Source organism: Chrysemys picta, chromosome 1 (assembly GCF_011386835.1).
Source record: "Chrysemys picta bellii isolate R12L10 chromosome 1, ASM1138683v2, whole genome shotgun sequence".
Taxonomy (NCBI): domain Eukaryota; kingdom Metazoa; phylum Chordata; order Testudines; family Emydidae; genus Chrysemys; species Chrysemys picta.
In genome coordinates this window covers 43,031,256-43,050,090 of record NC_088791.1, presented here as the reverse complement: position 1 = coordinate 43,050,090, position 18,835 = coordinate 43,031,256, and the positions used below count along the sequence as shown (strand labels likewise).

The following is an 18,835-nucleotide window of genomic DNA, read 5'->3' as shown; positions in this document are numbered from 1 at the left end:
GTAATCCTAGTGAATACGGTCATTCAATATAAAAACATTCTTATTTCTCAATAATAACTAAATTGAGAGAATGTTAATATTAGTATGTTGTTTTTAAAATACATAAACTAAACTTGAATGTACCTTGCCATACACTTAGGATTGTTGGGAGATATTTTGGATCTCCAAGTTTAGGAATGGAGATGTTTAGATTACAGCAGAGAAAGGCGTGAGATTGCAAACATGGGAGGATAAGGATTCAATTCATAGTTTAGAAAAGGTCCCAATTTTTATGCTTATTGGGGTAAGAAGTGGTCCTCTGAAATTCAAACATTGCAATATTAGGTACAAAGTTTGGATTTACATCTAGAAAAGTGTGTCAAACTACATACAATACTTGTGACAAAAAGCCTCAAACATTTGGGGATTATTTGGGAATGCTGACTAGTCAGGCCACAATTGTTTGACCTTGAAGTGTTAATTCATTATTGCACTTGCCTGTAGCAGCACTTGTTTCCAAGGGAGCTGCTGAGCAGCTGTCACATTTGCCAGCAGGACTGGGTGTTACGATGAGTAAGAGAATGTGTTTATTCAGTGGCACAATCCAACTTTCCAGACATGAGAACTATTCAGATTTGAGGACACTATTTACTGCTTTGTGGTCCTGGCTCAGCAATTGAAATTACTTTTAAAGTGTGTAATCAATACGTAGAGCTATTTTAAAAGCTGTGCTACAGTTAGCACTTAAAAAAACTACACAGTTTTACACTATTTGGGTCAAATTAATTTTATTATGCTCAATGATGAATTGCCACCAGTGCAACATCCTATTCACTGTACATTTCAAAAATTCACATACTAAAAGTTTCAATTTGATAAATGGAAAACTGAATGATTGAGAAGTTCTTATGAATTCCATACGTACAATAAGTGGCTAGCTGATATTGTCTATGCACATAGTGTCGAGATACTAAAAGCCTCATGCTAGTTTGTTAATTGCTAAGGCTATCTGGACAGAGTCATTTAACTGGAGTATATAGAGAGGCCTTCTTTACAATGTTTAGTGATAGTGAATCAATCACATGAAACACTCTTCTGCCCATAGTGCAAGTGGTGGAGCACTGAAACATGCAGCCATGACATTATTTTAGCTTAATTGCACTTGCAGGCTTCATGCCTAGATTTAAGCAAATATTAATTTGGACTTTGTGCAATAAAGTGGATATATTTTTATAGAAGATCAGAATCAAATGCCTTCTTTGCTAAGTGATCCATGGATCAAACACAGTTATCCCAAGTATACAGTGTTTAACTTCCCGCTCTCCCAACACAGGGAATGGAGATTTCTTGATGAATGCTAATTATGCATTAAAGTACAGAAATCCCAACTCCATAGGGGTTAAACATGCCCTATTAAGCAATGTATTAGGAGAGTATCTGGGCCTTGTCCACTTAACTTTAAAATGCCCTTAATGCTATAAAAAGAGAGAAAATGCTGGAAGTTATATCAAAGCCATAGAATATTCTTCATATGGACATTCTTAAACCCACTGGACAGTAGCTTCCCCAGGCCTCACCCATAGTCAACTCAGAACGCTCAAGCCATTAGAGCAGCAAAGCCAGTAGAAGTATTGCTAGCAGCAGAGGGCAATGTGAATATTACTGCAAGAAAATGAGACCACTTGGAAGAGATTTCCCAAGTTACATGCTTAAGTTACACTTGGAAGGGAGTTAGCATCGCTGGAATGATTTAACTCCTCTCACACCAGTTTTCAGCAACATAACCTTTTAAATTCTTTTCTTCTCACCCGATTAAGTACTTGATCACTAGAGACTAGATAGCTGGGTTAGAAATCCCAAGCCACATCATGCAGGTCCAGCCTGTCAAGATCAGGCCAACACTGGGTTTCAGTCAATACAACTCTGGATAACTTAAATGTAGTTTGGTACCTTGACTATAGTCAGAAAGTCTCAAGATACTATGTGTTAACTATACTCCAAATATGACTGACTTAACTAAACATTCTGTATCAGTGAGATAATATGGTTCTTTAAAAAGAGTTTCTACCTAAATCTTACTGCAAGTACAATAATTAGTGCTGCAGACATTAAATACCCAGGCTAAAGCAGAGTAGTGTATTTTAATAGGCAGATACTCCAATTTTTACCTCACTATTAAGTACATCTTATATAAAGGTGAAAGCTGTGAAACAAGAAACCCATTTTCCAATTATGTACTCAAACACTATTCTTATGAATAGGGCCCTTGATTTTTATCACAACTCTTGGTCTTAAAGCCAACGTACGCAGACAGAATATTGCAATAATAAAGTTCAGTACATATTTAAAGTGTATATTCTGATTTATATGCTTTTTTTTTTTTTTTTTTTTTTTAAAGTGTAGGACTGGTGTCTTAGTGTTTGGTATTACCATAACCCATAAAGACTGCAAAGTAACACCACGTAAGTTTACTTTATTAGTGTACCAGTGCCCTACACATTTTAAAATGAATTTAAACCCAACATTATTGAAGCAAGCATTAAACGCAGCCCTTCAGCCCAAAATACGTAAAATTGATTTAAAAAAAAAAATCAAATGACTGTAGCAACAGCCAGATTACAGTATAGCCCCAGCAATTTAGGCTCTTCCTCATTCTGAAAGACAGCAGGACTAAACTGGTTTGCATCAAAGATGCCGTCACCATTGCTATAGTAAAAAGCCATCCTGTTTAATCTCAGGCAGAGAGTTCCCTAATTAAAGCCTTCAAATATCACTGCTATCCAATAGCAGACAATATTGCTACAGTATAATGGTAAGTTATTAATTTTCATAACTAGCTGTGTATTTTTGTAGTTTTACGAAAAGCATACTGCAAAGATTCAAACAACTGCAATTTTGTGATGTATTGAAAACCGTACAATATTATAATCAGCCTCAACATTCATGTAGCATTGTATTTGAAATGAAGGGGCTAAATAAACTAAGAGCTGCATCACTTAAAGAATGTAGTACTATACTAGTTTTTAATAAGAAAATTTAGATACAGAAAAGTAGGGTATGAAAATAGTGTTTTCCTTCTTGCATTATAACTAAATTACATTAAGGTTTTTGTCAGTCTCACATATTACATTTAAACTCCCTTATTGATGGAATGGAAAATATTCACATGTACACTGAGCATCCAGATGTAAACTTGCACACATTAATAGGGAGTAGCTTTGTAGAGGATTATGACAAACCTTTACAGATTAAATGAGGTATTGCACAGATTAATAAAAAAGCAAAAGGCAACAAAAATATACAGCAAATTGGTAGAACATTTACATGATAATTTTACAGAATCCATAGACAGAAAGTAGTGTTTAGTATTTCATTCACCTTAAAAAATATATATATATATAATAATAATAATATAATATATTGATCAATCCTCCCATTCGTCATCATCCTCAAAGTCTTCTTCATCATCTTCATCCTCATCTTCATCTAGAAGAGGAGCAACAGTCATTTGAGTATACAAAATTTACATGACAAAAAATATTACCTTTCCATTAGAAATCAATCCAGTAGCTGCATAGCTGAAGTATAGTTACTAGCATCATAAGAAATGAAATTTACAACTCTAAATTGCTCTTATTATCAATACCTAATATACGAGTTCCAGTTCTGGGTGTTTTCTTCTCCAAGGAAGAAAAACAAAAACAAAACAAAAAACAGTTTTTAGATATACACCTCTATCCCGATAGAACACGACCCGATATAACATGAATTCGGATATAACGTGGTAAAGCAGTGCTCTGGGGGGCGAGGAGGGGCGGGGCTGCGCACTATGGTGGAGCAAAGCAAATTCAATAACGCGGTTTCACCTATAACGTGGTAAGATTTTTTGGCTTCTGAGGACAGCGTTATATCGAGGCAGAGGTGTAAATGTAAAAAATGTATTTTCAAATACTCCTGCCCTCCCGCTTTTTCTTTGAGTGAGGCAGGGTGAAAAACATGTTCTAAATTCGGTTTTCTACTTTTGCAAAGATGAAAAAAGCAAGTTAGATGTTTGCCTCTCCAAATTTAAACTCCTACCAAAGGGGTTTCTTCTCCCTTCAAAAACAGACAAAAGTATTTCTATCATGTCCACAGAGCACTTGTGGTTCATGGAATACTTCTAACTTGTGTGTGAAGCTATATCTGCCTAAGCGTGAAATATGTATCAGTCTTCAAATAGTATTGTTTGCTGCTCGTGGTCGTGTAGTCCAGAATTGCTAGAATTTCTAGAATTATTTTTTTGATTAACTGAAGTTTAAAAAAAAAAAATCAGCTAAGGAGGGCATAGCATTGTGCTTAATGTCCTTGTGATGTTTCTCTGGAGTAAATTCAATAGTGATCAAGTTTGCAGAGGACATCAAAATTAGAAGGTTCCCACACAAAGATAGAACCAAAATAATCAAAATGTTCACACACAGAATCAAACTGCAAAGTGACTTGTGGATATCAAAGTAAGGGTATCTGCAGGCAGCAAGGGAAGATTTGGCAAAATGAAGCGATACAGCAAAACAGCTGTAACCACAGCATTAACAAGATAGTTTTTGGCTAGTTTTCTCACTATCAACCTAAACATTACTTTTTGCATGTACCCAAGCATTAAAAATTGCAACAAGGCAGACATGAGCAAGTGATGGTAGTCACTTGTTAGTTGGGCAGCACGTGACATTCAAAGAGCATAGTTACAGTTCTAACAGATTCATCTTCAGTTAGAAACAGACTCTCTGGCAATTAAAGGTTTTTCTGAATGAAGGACTCCTGTATGCAGTGTTCATTCATCTGGTATTGCACCAAACACTGGGCTGGCCAAAATAATTATATTTAAGATCAGACATAATTAGTAATCACTGTCTATATTCTAAGATTTTACATCAGGTGGTGGCTAGTCTTAACTGGTAATTTTCAATACAGCATTAGTGCAAAGTACAAAACACTGGCCATTGCCTGATGAAGTATGCTAGATTACTGCAGATGGGCCAGTGGCTAGGTCTGGTATATTCTGTTTCACTATACATCTAGAATTCAGTATAGCCATCAGGAATAAAACAAATGTCATTAACATTTCATGGTCCACAGTATATTAACACCTACACTTTGACAAACCAAAGCAAAAGTTCCCACAAACCTACCTGAAGAATGAATGGCTTTGCTCCTTTTCTGCATAACCTCCATTAATGCACCCACAATTCCTGAGGTGGGTGCAGCTGTGGGTGGCACAGGCTCTTGGCCATCAGATACCTTGAAAGACGAATACAATGCTATGATATAATTAAATGGAGAACCTTTATATTTCCAGGCAAATCCTCTTTTAGAAAATTGAAAACATTTTCAATTATGGAGGGAGATTAGAAATTTGTTGTACAAGCTCAGATATAGCTAGAGCTAAGAAAACTAAGAAAAAAGAAAGCTCGGAAACTCCATGTTTTCTAAATACAAGTTCTCCCACTGTTTTTTGCATGACAACATAGTTCCAGTTAGTCAATACTGTGATTGACACAGTGATGATTAAATACATACAACTAAACTCGGCAAGTCTTATTATCAGGAAGAGACCTCCACAGCTGAGGGAAAGTTCCGTAATGTATCTGAATAGCAAGCCTTGTTCAGTTGCATAATGCTCTATGTTCGAGATAACAGAAAACGTAGGAAATTTTTTTGCCAAAGTTTGTTGACTATGTCCTAGCCTACATAGATAAATCCTGCATCTCCCTAGTAGGGATTTATAAAATTGGGTACTGCACCCATGTATTAACAAGTCTATTATTATTTATAGTTCTCCATACTTTTGCATGGTGCTTTACAGAAAGACCTGGTCTGTCCCAAAATGCTTAGAACATGCTCAGAAAAACCTAGAAGCAGACCAGGCAAGGATCCGGGGTAAAGAAAGAAACAAATATTATGTGAGTACTGCACTATCAACAAATGTTACAAATTCAGGTGGTTTTGTTTGTTTGTTTGTTTGTTTCTTTAAAAGACTGACAGCAAGATGAGAGATGGTGCAGAGCGGTTTGAGAAGGGATCTGACAAGAATGAGTATGCCTGCTGCACTGGAAGAGGGACTGTTGGAGCTACAGATTGAGAAAAGTGACCAGAACGAAGGGTGTTTACATACATGCATTAGGAGAGGAGTTGAAAGTTGGAGCAGAGCTATGAGGATGGGAAACAGTGACGAGAAGTGGAGCATAAGGAGAAATCCGGGTGTTGTCTCCCATGGAACTCATCCTCTACAGTTCTTCAGAAAACTTTATTAAAGCATGGATGCTCCTGGTAAAGGTCACCATAACCTCATGAGCCATGCTGACATTACTAAACCAACATTTAATAAAAAATGTAATTTGATTGCAACGTCAGAGGTATGGGACTGCACATTAAATCTATACTAGATAATTCCAATAAATTAAATTTTAATTTCTGTTTTAAAACTAAAATCTAGAAGAATTATTCAATGATTATTATTTAAAATGTCACTGAAAAAAGATTTGATTTGCCGAAAAAATAATGGAAAAATTCTCTGATGGACACAATCATAGATCACACCAGAGTTTTGTAGCCAAAATCTCCTTTAAGGATTTCAGAGGTGGGCCAAAAGTCATAAATATTAGAAATGGAGAATCAATTTTAATTATGGTGTAGCAACAGCCAAGCCATAACATTAAAGAAAGGTGGCCCAAGGATTTATCAAAAAAACCCAAAAACAAATATACAACATGCCAATTCCCCACAACCCCCACCAAATAATAATAATAATAATAATAATAAAAAAACCAACCCATTGACTATTGCTCTAAATTAGTTTTGGAAATGTAGAAGACGACAAACAGTAGATACTTACTGACTTCAGCTGTATACCCTGTCGTATCTGGTCTAAGAGCGCATCTCTTCCTGAGCTGGATACAGGTCGACTGTTCTGTTCTACTTTCTTTAACTGGGCCCCTTCTCTGATTTGATCTAAGAGTGCTGCTTTGTTTCCTGCAGGAGCTGGAAATTGGTTATCAACCTCTGAAGTGAAGCCAGGTGGTGGAGGAGGACCAGGAGGGGGAGGTGGTGGAGGAGGCGGCGGAGGTACACATGATCCACTTGCTGGTGGTGGAGGCGGTGGAGGTGGGCCAGACGGTGCAGATGATGAGTGCACTGGAGGTGGAGGAGGATACATCCTGTTTGGAGGAGGAGGGGGCATTGCTGCACCTGGTCTAGATGGAGGTGGGGGTGGAGGCGCTGCTGTGGGAGCTCTTGAAGGAGGAGGTGGTGGGGCTCCTCTTCCCCTTGCAGGAGGAGGAGGAGGACCTGAGCTATGTGGAGGTGGTGGTGGTGGTGGAGGGGGTCCTCCTCTGGATGGTGGTGGCGGTGGTGGAGCTGAAACAAAACACATAAGATAGTGCCTAATTATATACTACACAAAATTCTTGTACCAAGTCATTCCAGCTGAGATGCATAGGAAGGAGTAAAATGTAACAGTGCCAAAACACCTGTGCCATGTCTTTTACAAGGATCTCTGTGCCTATACAAATTTTACTAGTCCTGATCTTGGTACGCTGAAAAATATTGTCCATGTGTCATCTTTCTCGTGTATTTTACAAGAAAAGAAGTGATAATACCAGCTATCAGCACTGCACTATGTTTGTAAAAAAAACAAATAAGCTATAAACCATAAACTGGGTCGATGAGTGGCTTGTGTTATCATTGGGTATGAATTTCCCTGAATATCCATAATCCTTTTTGTATAGGGAAATATTTTAGGAAGTTAACATTAAGCTTTCCAAGACATTCACCTCAGATACACAGGTAAGATTTCAAGACTATTTAGTCTTTGCTAAGTTAAGGATGAGCAGGTCGAAAATACTCATTAAATGGAAACCTAGTAATTACCCTAAATATGGAGAGAATAGTATATTTTTTCAAATTAGGGAAATGTGTATTTTTAAAAGCATGCCTTGTTAGTAATTCTGTAACCCTTTTCTGATAATACTAACATGAGCGACCATAATTACTTTCTTGCTAAGACAAGATGGCACACAATATTGCACGTACAGTTATGCTATTGTGCAGGCCAATAGCAAACAATTGCAATCTTAAGAATTTACTCTCAGCAATGCACATTAAACCAAACCTGTTAGGATTAAACAGTACTGCACATACAGCATCTCAAGTTATAGGCAATGTTTCTTGTTCAACATTTATTTTTAATATGGCATGTAATATACCTCCCAAACTAGTGTCTATTAGAACCTGCCCTCTACCCCACAGATTATGTGCACAAAATTGGATAATATGCCAGTTAGTCTATGGTTTTGTCTAATTAAGTATTTCAGTGCTTCTAATTTCCATATTTGAAAATACTCTGTCCTAGAGACAGCATATGTGCATTTTGATAGTTCAGCATATTTTATGTTATTCAATAACCCATCTTTGTACTCAGGCTTTTTCTGAGACAAGTTTTAGTATAGAGTTTCACATTGGAAAGATCTTATTTTTCTGTGATTGTGTGTCCTGAGCTCTCCAGAAGTGCTTGAACAGATGAACATTAGTCCTGAATGGACAGACACATATAACTGTGGAAAAATTAATTTTGATGCTTCTCCATTTATCTGATAGAAAAAATGCTCTATTGCCCATGTGACGTTTCAACTCTTACAGTTTGAGTGTCATCACTCAAAGTGAATCTGAAGTTATAATTAACTTGTAGATGCGGATTTTTTTTTTGAACTGCCTTTCATCTTGCTCAGATGACAAATTTATTCTTTATAACAATATCCTTATGTGAAAGAATGACAGAAGGAAACGACTTTTTAGATGTCCGCCTGAATACATTTTTGATAACTTTTTAGCTTAACTGAATTTTATATTGAAATGAGTTTATTTGAACAATAGTTATCTTCAATAGCATAGTATCACTTTACTTTCAACTGGGCTTCTTCTAATGGCTCGTATGATATTATAGTTTGTGTACTTTAAATACTTAGCTAGATGGATGGTCTTTAGGTTGTTTGAGAAGAATGTGCATTCTTTTCATTTGTTATGCTTTGGAAGAAGTTATGTGAAGTCCTGGGCTCTGGAAGGGGGAAGTACAAGAGGAGGAGTTGAAGGTGTAAGCTCAGCTCCTCTGTCCTGCGAAATGCAGAGCTAGAGCTCCCTCCCTGCCTCACAAGAAGGGGGGAGTTCATAATAAGTTTATGACCAGAAGGGCCATTATTAACTAATTTAGTCTGTACATCACAGCCCATTAAATTTCATCCAGCTGCCCCTATACCTAAGTCAATAACTTGAGTTATAGTAAAGCATTTCAGTCCTCAAAAGAGCAAGCTGTTATATGCCACAGGGAAAGAACAGGAGAGACCGAGGTGCTACCAATGCTTGCAGTACCTGCAATGTCAGGAAACTGAATAGGTGAGAAGCCCACACAAACCTACCAGCGATCTATGCTACAAGGAAAGGTGCAAAAATTAGGGCTGTCAAGCGATTAAAAAAAGTAATCACAATTAATTGCACTGTTAATAATAAAATATTTATTTAAATATTTTTGGATGTTTTCTACATTTTCAAACATATTAATTTCAATTACAACACAGAATACAAAGTGTACACTGCTCATTTTATATTTTTCATTACAAATATTTGCACTGTAAAAAACAAAAGAAATAGTATTTCAATTCTCCCATTACAAGTACTATAGTGCAATCTCTTTTATCATGAAAGTTGAACTTACAAATGTAGAATTATGTACAAAAATAACTGCATTCCAAAACAAAACAATGTAAAACTTTAGCACCTACAAGTCCACTCAGTCCTACTTCTTGTTTAGCCAATTGCTCAAACAAGTTTGTTTATATTTTCAGAAGATCATGCTGCTTGCTTCTTATTTACGTCACCTGAAAGTGCGACATTCGCATTGCACTGTTGCAGTTGGTATCACAAGATATTTACGTGCCAGATGCGCTAAAGATTCATATGTCCCTTGATGCTTCAACCACCATTCCAGAGGACATGCATCCATGATGACGACAGATTTTGCTCGATAACAATCCAAAGTAGAGCGGACTGACGCATGTTCATTTTCATCATCTGAGTCAGATGCCACCAGCAGAAGGTTTATTTTCTTTTTTGGTGGTTCAAGTTCTGTCGTTTCCGCATCAGTGTGTTGCTCTTTTAATACTTCTGAAAGCATGCTCCACACCTCAACCCTATCAGATTTTGGATGGCACTTCAGATTCTTAAACCTTGGGTCAAGTGCTGAAGCTATTTTTAGAAATCCCACATTGGTACCTTCTTTGCCTTTTGTAAAATCTGCAGTGAAAGTGTTCTTAGAACAGCATGTGCTGGGTCATCATCCGAGACTGCTATAACATGAAATTTATGGCAGAATGCAGGTAAAACAGAACAGGAGACATACTATTCTCCATGTGAGTTCAGTCACAAATTTAATTAATGCATCAATTTTTTAACGAGCATCATCAACATGGAAGCATGTCTTCTGGAATGATGACCAAAGCATGAAGAGGAATACGAATCTTTAGCACATCTGGCACATAAATATCTTGCGACTCCAGATACAACAGTGCACTGCGAATGTCTGACTTTCAGGTGACATTGTAAATAAGAAGCGGGCAGCATTATCTCCAGCAAATATAAACAAACTTGTTTGTCTGACTGAACAAGCAGTAGGATCGAGTGGACTTGTAGGCTCTAAAGTTTTCCATTGTTTTGTTTCTGAGTGCAATTATGCAAAAACAAAAATACAAAAACAAACAAACAAAAAAAACCCCACATTTGTAAGTTGCACTTTCACAACAAAAAGATTGCACTACAGTACTTGTATGAGGTGAATTGCAAAAATACTGTTTCTTTTGTTTATCATTTTTATAGTGCAAATATTAGTAATAAAAAATAATATAAAGTGAGCAGTGTACACTGTGTATTCTGTGTTGTAACTGAAATCGATATATTTATTTGAGAATGTAGAAAAACATCCAAAATATTTAAAACATTTCAATTGGTATTCTATTATTTAACAGTGCAATTAATTGCGATTCATTTTTTTAAATCACAATTAATTTTCTTTGTGTTAATCGCGTGAGTTAACTGCGATTAATTGACAGCCCTAGAAAAAACCCTAGTGTCCCTGCCAATATGAGCTGTGGGAAATTCCTTCCAGACCCCATATCTGCTGATCATTTCTCTCTGAACATGTGAGCAAGACACACCAGACAGGCATCTAAGAAAGATCATTATCTGTACCTCCTCAGAGCACTGGTCCATCCCATCTCGTGTCCAGAGTTCAGATGTGGCCAATTCCCAATGCTCCAAAGGAAAAACTACCAGAACACATCTGGCCAATTATGCACAGGGGGTGGGGATGGAGCTTCCTGACCCCTGTGTGTGACTGGCTGATGCCCTGAAGAATGAGGTTTGATTATAGTCAAATCACCAGGAAGAGGAATTTGAAGCAGGAACTGCAGGAGGCACAGGGAAGATTGGCTGGGAGCCCTTGAATCTCACTGGGAAGATTCAGGGGCTCCCAACCATTCCTCCTGTACGTGAAGCAGGAATAGCATTGACAAGAAAAGGTGTGTGCCAACAGAGTTCAACATTCACTTCCTCTCCTCTAAAGGAGGGAGGATCTCTCCTTGCTATTACCTCCTCCTTCCTTCCAAAAAGGAGGAAAGGAAGATATTCTACTCCCTGCCCACACCTCAGTTTCATAGATCTATTGCATCAGAAATCAATGCTGCCAACACCCATGGTATCATGAGTATGGGCTGTATTGGGGGAATTTTCCCCTTTGGCCGCTAGATGTCACTGTCACCATATGCAACATCTTCAGTAATAGCTACGTATATTTTTCTGGATTACTAGAAAAATACACAACTTTGCCATGCTTCAGAATTTGTGCTGCCTCCGTAATTTATTGCAGTCCACTTTCCTTGACAGAGTGGTGTTAAAATCTCTCTGATTTACAGAGAAAACTTATCTACCACATGCATTAGATTCATATCTAGAGGGGAAAAACATGCCATATCCCAGACAGTATAGTGAAACCACCAACCTGATGACTGGAAATAAGAGTCCGAGGTTCTATGAGGCTCACTTGCATGCAAAGAAAGCAATTTGTTGAACAAATGTTACATACCACCAAGGGAATGGCTGAATGCCTTATGGATTTTCAAAACTGTACAACTCAAAGAGCGAGAGTAACCTCACACCAGAAAACAGAATGACAGAGTATATCAGAGGTTTATGAGAAAAAAAGTAAGTGAAACATTCCAAGCAAAAGATAGGTTTTATCAAGATTGATATAACTGAACCAAATTACTCTATTTTTGCAAATAGTTATGTTCAAAGTTTCTTAAAACCTTCTAATGAAAACCCCCTTGCTAAAGCCCCCCCATCAATTCTGCAAGAGTTAGGGGAAAGAAACCCAAGACAAATGACTCCTATTTCAAAATCAGCTAGCAGCAGAATGGACTCAAACCTCTACCCAGCATCCTGTCAGGCCTAATGCCATCCATAAGCACAGAGAATCTTGCAATAAAACACAGAAAATGAAAAATTCGGGGGGGGAGGAGGAGAGGTGGTTTTTCAGTGAAAAATCAGAAAGCACTTCAAACTGCAGTCAAGATTAAACATTATCTTGTATATGATGTAGAATAGTTATAGATAAAAACATTCTAGCTGACAAAGTTAAGACCTTTAAGAACTATTGAGCTACTTCTAACACAAAGGAAGCCCCCATCTTATTTGTCATGCATGCTAACATGAGGCAGCAGCTTTTTGTTTAACTACACCCATGCAAAGTGGTGGAACTTTAAAGTTAATGTACACGTTGTAAAAGCTAGCATTGTACGCTATCTGTAAAACACCAAGGACAAGTAAAGAAACAACTCAAAGACTAACATGGTCAGGCAGTTTCAAAATTCGGTACTTTATACATATTTTAAGATTAAAGGAGACTCAAACTTTTAAAGGAGAGAAATATAATTGGAAATTTGCAAATCCAATATTTTAATATAAAAAGTCCTAATCCAAGCCAAATTTCAATGGTAAACCAACACAGAAAGGTAGTTTTTGACTAGATTTTTTTAGTGTCACAATTACTGTGTATTTTATTGTTAATAAATGAGTTTTTGGCCTAACACTTCTGATCCATTAAGTAAGGGTCACGCAATCACAACATAACATTTTTTAGTGATATAGGCTTAAATGACAGCTCAATACATACCACTCCAACGTGGGGGACCTAGAGAATAAATGTAGCAATTTACCAAGCAGCCTGAAACTGCTACAATTCCAACAGCATTAATATCGGTACGCCTTGAAAAATAATCAGGGAATTACTTTGAATTTTGATAATATCAATGTATTTTTAGCAGAATGACATGTCATATTACACCCTCCCACCACTATAGTTACATTAATATGTTATGAAAAACAGCAGATAAATATGATGGCAACAAATATTTGAATGGAGAGAGGCAAACAGTGGTGTGTCCCCCTGGGGCCTGTAGTATTCAACATATTCATAAATGATCTGGAAAAGGGGGTAAACAGTAAGGTGGCAAAATGTGCAGAGGATACAAAACTACTCATGATAGTTAAGTCCAAAGCAGACTGCGAAGAACTACAAAAGGGTGTCATAAAACTGAGTGACTGGGCAACAAAATGGCAGATGAAATTCAAGGTTGATAAATGCAAAGTAATGCACATTGGAAAACATAATCCCAACTATCTATATAAAATGATGGGGTCTAAATTAGCTGTTACCACTCAAGAAGGAGCTCTTGGCATCATTGTGCACAGTTATCTGAAAACATCCACTCAATGTGCAGTGGCAGTCAAAAAAGCTAATAGAATGTTGGGAATCATTAAGAAAGGGATAGATAAGACAGACAGAAAATATCATATTGCCTCTATATAAATCCATGGTACGCCCACATCTTGAATACTGAATGCAGATGTGGTCACCCCATCTCAAAATAGATATATTGGAGATGGAAAAGGTTCAGAAGAGGGGAACAAAAATTATTAGGGGTATGGAATGGCTTCTGTATGGGGAGAGATTAATAAGACTGACTTTTCAGTTTGGAAAAGAGATGACTGGGGGAGGGGGGGGAATATGATAGAGGTCTATAAAATCATGACTGGCGTGGAGAAAGTAAATAAGGAAGTGTTATTTACTTCTTCTCATAATACAAGAACTATGGGTCACCAAATGAAATTAATAGGCACCAGGTTTAAAACAAACAAAAGGAAGTATTTTTTCACACAATGCACAGTCAACCTGTGGAACTCCTTGCCAGAGGACGTTGTGAAGGCCAAGACTATAACAGGATTCAAAAAAGAACTAGATAAGTTCATGAAGGATAGGTCCATCAAGGGCTATTAGCCAGAATGGGCAAGGATGGTGTCCCTAGCCTCTGTTTGTCACACAGGGAATGTTCTGTTCATTCCCTCTGGGGCACCTGGCATTGATCACTGTCAGAAGACAGGAGACTGGGCTAGATGGACCTTTAGTCTGACCCAGTATGGCCATTCTTAAATACATTAAGTAGTATTATGCTGGAAATGGCTCATTTATGAATAAAGTTCCAGTAGAAACTTAACTCAGAGACTCTTTGATTACCAAGCAATAGTTCTGCTACCTGAGTTAAAAGGAGAACAATCTGCAGGCCTCTGTATATTAGAAGGTTCATTACCTACTGTACTAATAAGCTTAAGTTCTTTACCTTGAACTGACAGCAGCAATGGATTTCTTGAATTCTATCTTTAAATATTTATGATTTTGCAAGATCAAAAATAAAATATGCAATGGAAACTACTTTAAAAATTCAAATGGGAAATATTGCATAGCTTTGCAGTCAGTGAAAGTAAAAATTACTTATGACATGCAAAACATTTTGATCATAAAGAAAAATATTTTAGAACTATACACATGGGTGACACTGGGACAATTATGTAGTATGCTATAATGCACAGAAATCTCAAACTCAATATCCAATTTCTATTCCAATGTAAAGGCATGAGAAGACTTCCAGAAACTGCTTAACATGAGTAACATTTTTTAATCTGTAAATCAAATAGCTCAGTCTGATGCAATAGTTGCTGAAGATTTACCTTGCCTACGCAGCTCATTTTTAACAGCTTCTACTCCTCCTGTTTTTTCAATGAAATCATATATCACCTTCGATGTTTCTTTGTCTTTTAATTGAGCCTCTGAAATTCCACACAGATCAAATAGTTTTTTCAGTTCCGGGTCCAAGTTGTTCACCTGCAAATCAGACACTTAGTACTATAATTTATTTATGGATACTGTTTTTTCTCGCCTGAAGTAAACAAATAGAAGAAAGATTCTTATTTTACTTATAAACCATTTTTTTTGGTTAAAAAAATCCCATCTAGCTAAGAGGAACAGCTAAACAAAAAATGAGACTCAAGCACAGATTTCTGTGCTGAATTCCTTAATAAGAACAGACTTTTCTTGGTGTGGAAAGAAAATATTAAGCACAAAATTTAAGGATTAGCTAGTCTTCTACAACTATCCCCCCACCCCAAATCCTTTTAGTGTTTTCCCTCCACATATAATTTTTCCAGAGTGCATCATTCTGTAGCATCACAGTAGCCATGCTTTGCATGGTTTGCAATGGAACTTTTAGTTTTTGATACCATTCTTGGACACCTTAGTCAAAAACATGCCTTTAACCATCTGATATGTTAAGTACAATACTGAAGTTACTTACATCAAAACCTGTGTTTGGATCCCAACCGACGTGTCCAATGTGTCTAAAAAAGCAAAATTAAAGAAATCCATTTAATCCATGTCAGAGAAATGACAGTCTTGTGGTTAGAACACTGGACTAGAATTCCAGGAGTTCTGGGTTCAATACCAGGTTATGCCACAGTCTTTTTGTGAGACACTGGGTAAGTCAACAATTAACACCTCTCAGTGCTTCAGCTCTCCATTTGTATTATGCACTATAAAATAGTCTCTCTCTCTCCTGTTGTCTTGTTCATCCGGAACATGAGTCACACTCATTTGGTGGAGAGGATCGAATTCCACTACTTTTGGTTATGGAGTGTGGCATAAATTTAGGACTCCATACCCCAGAATAATACATTGACATTAACTGGAGGCTTGCACAAAAATCAAGGATAGCTTTTGGCTTTTATACAGTAACTACACTTCTGGCTAGTATCATTTAAGTTATTTATTGTCACATTCAATACCACACAGTGGGAAAGTATACTGGCCCTCCTTTGGGCCACCACCATTTTTGCTCTGCTCCTTTTCCTCACCTACTGCTCCTTTCTCCATTTCTCTCCTTTTCCTTCTCTTAGTTCTACGCTGCATTTCCTTCCCTAAGCAATTCCCAGTTCTCATCAGCCCAGTTCTCAGTCTCCCACACCCTTCCATCCACTAAAATAGTTAGTGTTGACATTTATGTGCCAGCATTTTATTTGACATTCCCATGAGATTAATAGAAGACAAGAGTTCACACCTCTCCGAGCCATTGTTTCAGGCTGCCTGCAGAATCAGGAAGGCAGCACTACATTAGTTTACAAGCATTTCATATTTGGAACATCTTCCGACAAAAACAAGGGCTTAAAAACACCTTTTTAAAAATCAAGCTGAGATTCTGCACAAGCTGAGTAAGTCATGATAGTCACAAAAATACATCAGGGGGGATATCCAGCTGACAAACAGCATACTTCAGATTAAGTTAATCAAGACTGCCTTCATATGTGCCTAGCGCACTGGGGTCCCAATCTTGGTTAGGGCTTCTAGGTGCTACTCTAATACAAATATTCCCTTACAAGAATGATACTTTTTGGTCTTAATCGAATTTGTAACAGACCATTTTTACGCAGCATAATTAGAAGTCTTTTAGATAAGACAGGCAAAATGAACAAAAGTCTATTCTAAAAAACCCCTTATTAATCATGCTATTATTCTAAACATTCATATGAAGTGACATGAGCTATCTCTAACTTAATCATTTTACAAGTATTTACATAAACCTACTGTCTCATATCAATATGAAATATAATTATATATACAGTTTATTCCTAATACTTATTGTATAAAGTCAGCTGAAATTATCAGAGAAATTAAACATTTAAGCTAGTTGCATATTTCACACTGCTCCTCAAAAGACTTACAGCTGATGGACAGAAGATCATGACTGGCACTAAATTAAAAACATGTATATGTTCATTTGTTTCTTACATATTCATGGTTATTCCCAGTGGTATTAAAAACAGTTTTAAAAAAATCTTTGGAAAAACAAGCATGGAGAAATATCACACAGATTACCTTTATGTATTGACCAAATTTATTTTGGAAAATGCCACATTACTCTTTCCAATAAACAAAAATTATTTTTTATGAAAATGCTAAAATATTTTGCATGCAAGTTTTATGATTGTGTGTAAGGTAAGGCCTTGTCTACACAAGAAAGTTGCAATAGTGTAATGAAGAGGTTTTTTTTTTTTTTTTAAACCCATTCAGTTAACTCATGGGTGCACACTAACTAAATTGGTTTCAAATGACATCTTTAGTTAGCCAGGTTCAACTTTGATTTATACAAGATATATGTAACATGAATTATGCTTAGAGCTGGCAGAGAAGCCAAATTTTAGGTTTGTGAAATTTGAGTTTCAGGAAGTATTTTCTGGCCTGATAAAAATGTGGCATTTCTAAAACAAAATATATTCCCTGAAATCCCTGGCAGGTTGAAGTAGAACCAGGAACCCTGAAAGCCTTTGCAGGTGTTGACTGAAATGGACATGATTCTTATCACTTCAGTGCTGCCCACCATCAAATAGTGATGAAACCGACCAGATTCTGGCTAGTGTAACAAGACATGATGTTTCATTTTTGAGGAATCAGCAAATTCTGATGAAAAAATGTTTCACTGGAATTTTCCCAACCAGCTCTAGTTATGAGGCTCAATAGTTCAGCACTTTAACCCCAGTACTTATTTATATCTATGCTGGACCAAATTATGCAACATCTACTGTGCTGTCTTGACAATATCAAGTATTAGAACTTCCCTATGTTTGTAACAAAAGCAGATATTAAACATTTATCCCACAATACTAGGTGTCCTTTTACTGGGAAGCTTATAATGTATGTATGTATATATACACACATTACACACACATCAGAATAAGACCATGTCCCACCAAAGTAAAAAACCATAGAAAAAAAAAATTATAAATGAATTTCTTCAGTAGGAATTTTGCCTTCGCGACAGATATCTGATTAGCCATTGGTGTGGCTGCACTAGTGCAGAGTGTTGGTTGAAGCAACGATAAACTCCACTAGTGCAATTGATCATTTATTATGATTTTGCTTATCTATGCTAGGGATATACGTCGGTGGAGCGCCACCATTAGTGGGCCACAGATGTCTACACTGGGGATTTCAGCTAAGGCCTGATGGTCACTTGAGTTTTTCCTTCTTTTAGGTCTCACAGTTCAGCTTTTCCCTACTGTCTGGTTTTCTGGCAGTAGTGCTTCTTTTATTGTTTGTATTCTGGTCCAGTCTAGGAGCCTCAGTCACGAACTAGGACCCCATTGTACTAGGCACTGTACAAACAGATAAAATGATTCCTGCCTCAAAGAACTTAAGCATCACATTTGGAAAAAGGATACATTTTATCCTCTTTCCTCACCTTTATTGAGCTCTCGCTATAGTCCACATTCTTTCCAAACACTATTACATGAGATTACTATAACGGTAGTGCTACTAGTTCCATGGGAAAGTTTACCAGGCTATCCCAGCATGCTAGTGATGGAGGATGAGGGTTCAATAAAACAGGATTGCTGG

At 37.0% G+C, this 18,835-nt stretch overlaps 1 protein-coding gene across 3 annotated transcripts in view; it reads right to left on the bottom strand.

The window, feature by feature from the left end:
• Positions 1–2,341: 2,341 nt before the first annotated feature.
• WASL (WASP like actin nucleation promoting factor) overlaps positions 2,342–18,835 on the bottom strand; it is an 84,023-nt gene continuing 67,529 nt past the window's right edge. For all 3 annotated transcript variants that reach the window (XM_005305705.4, XM_008172780.4, XM_065555857.1), the window contains exons 7-11: positions 15,744–15,786; positions 15,121–15,274; positions 6,848–7,368; positions 5,145–5,253; positions 2,342–3,465 (exon numbers count right to left, since the gene is read on the bottom strand). In XM_005305705.4, the coding sequence (XP_005305762.1) occupies positions 3,404–3,465; positions 5,145–5,253; positions 6,848–7,368; positions 15,121–15,274; positions 15,744–15,786 (889 nt within the window). In that variant the 3' untranslated portion in view covers positions 2,342–3,403. The remainder of the gene's footprint in view (positions 3,466–5,144; positions 5,254–6,847; positions 7,369–15,120; positions 15,275–15,743; positions 15,787–18,835) is intronic.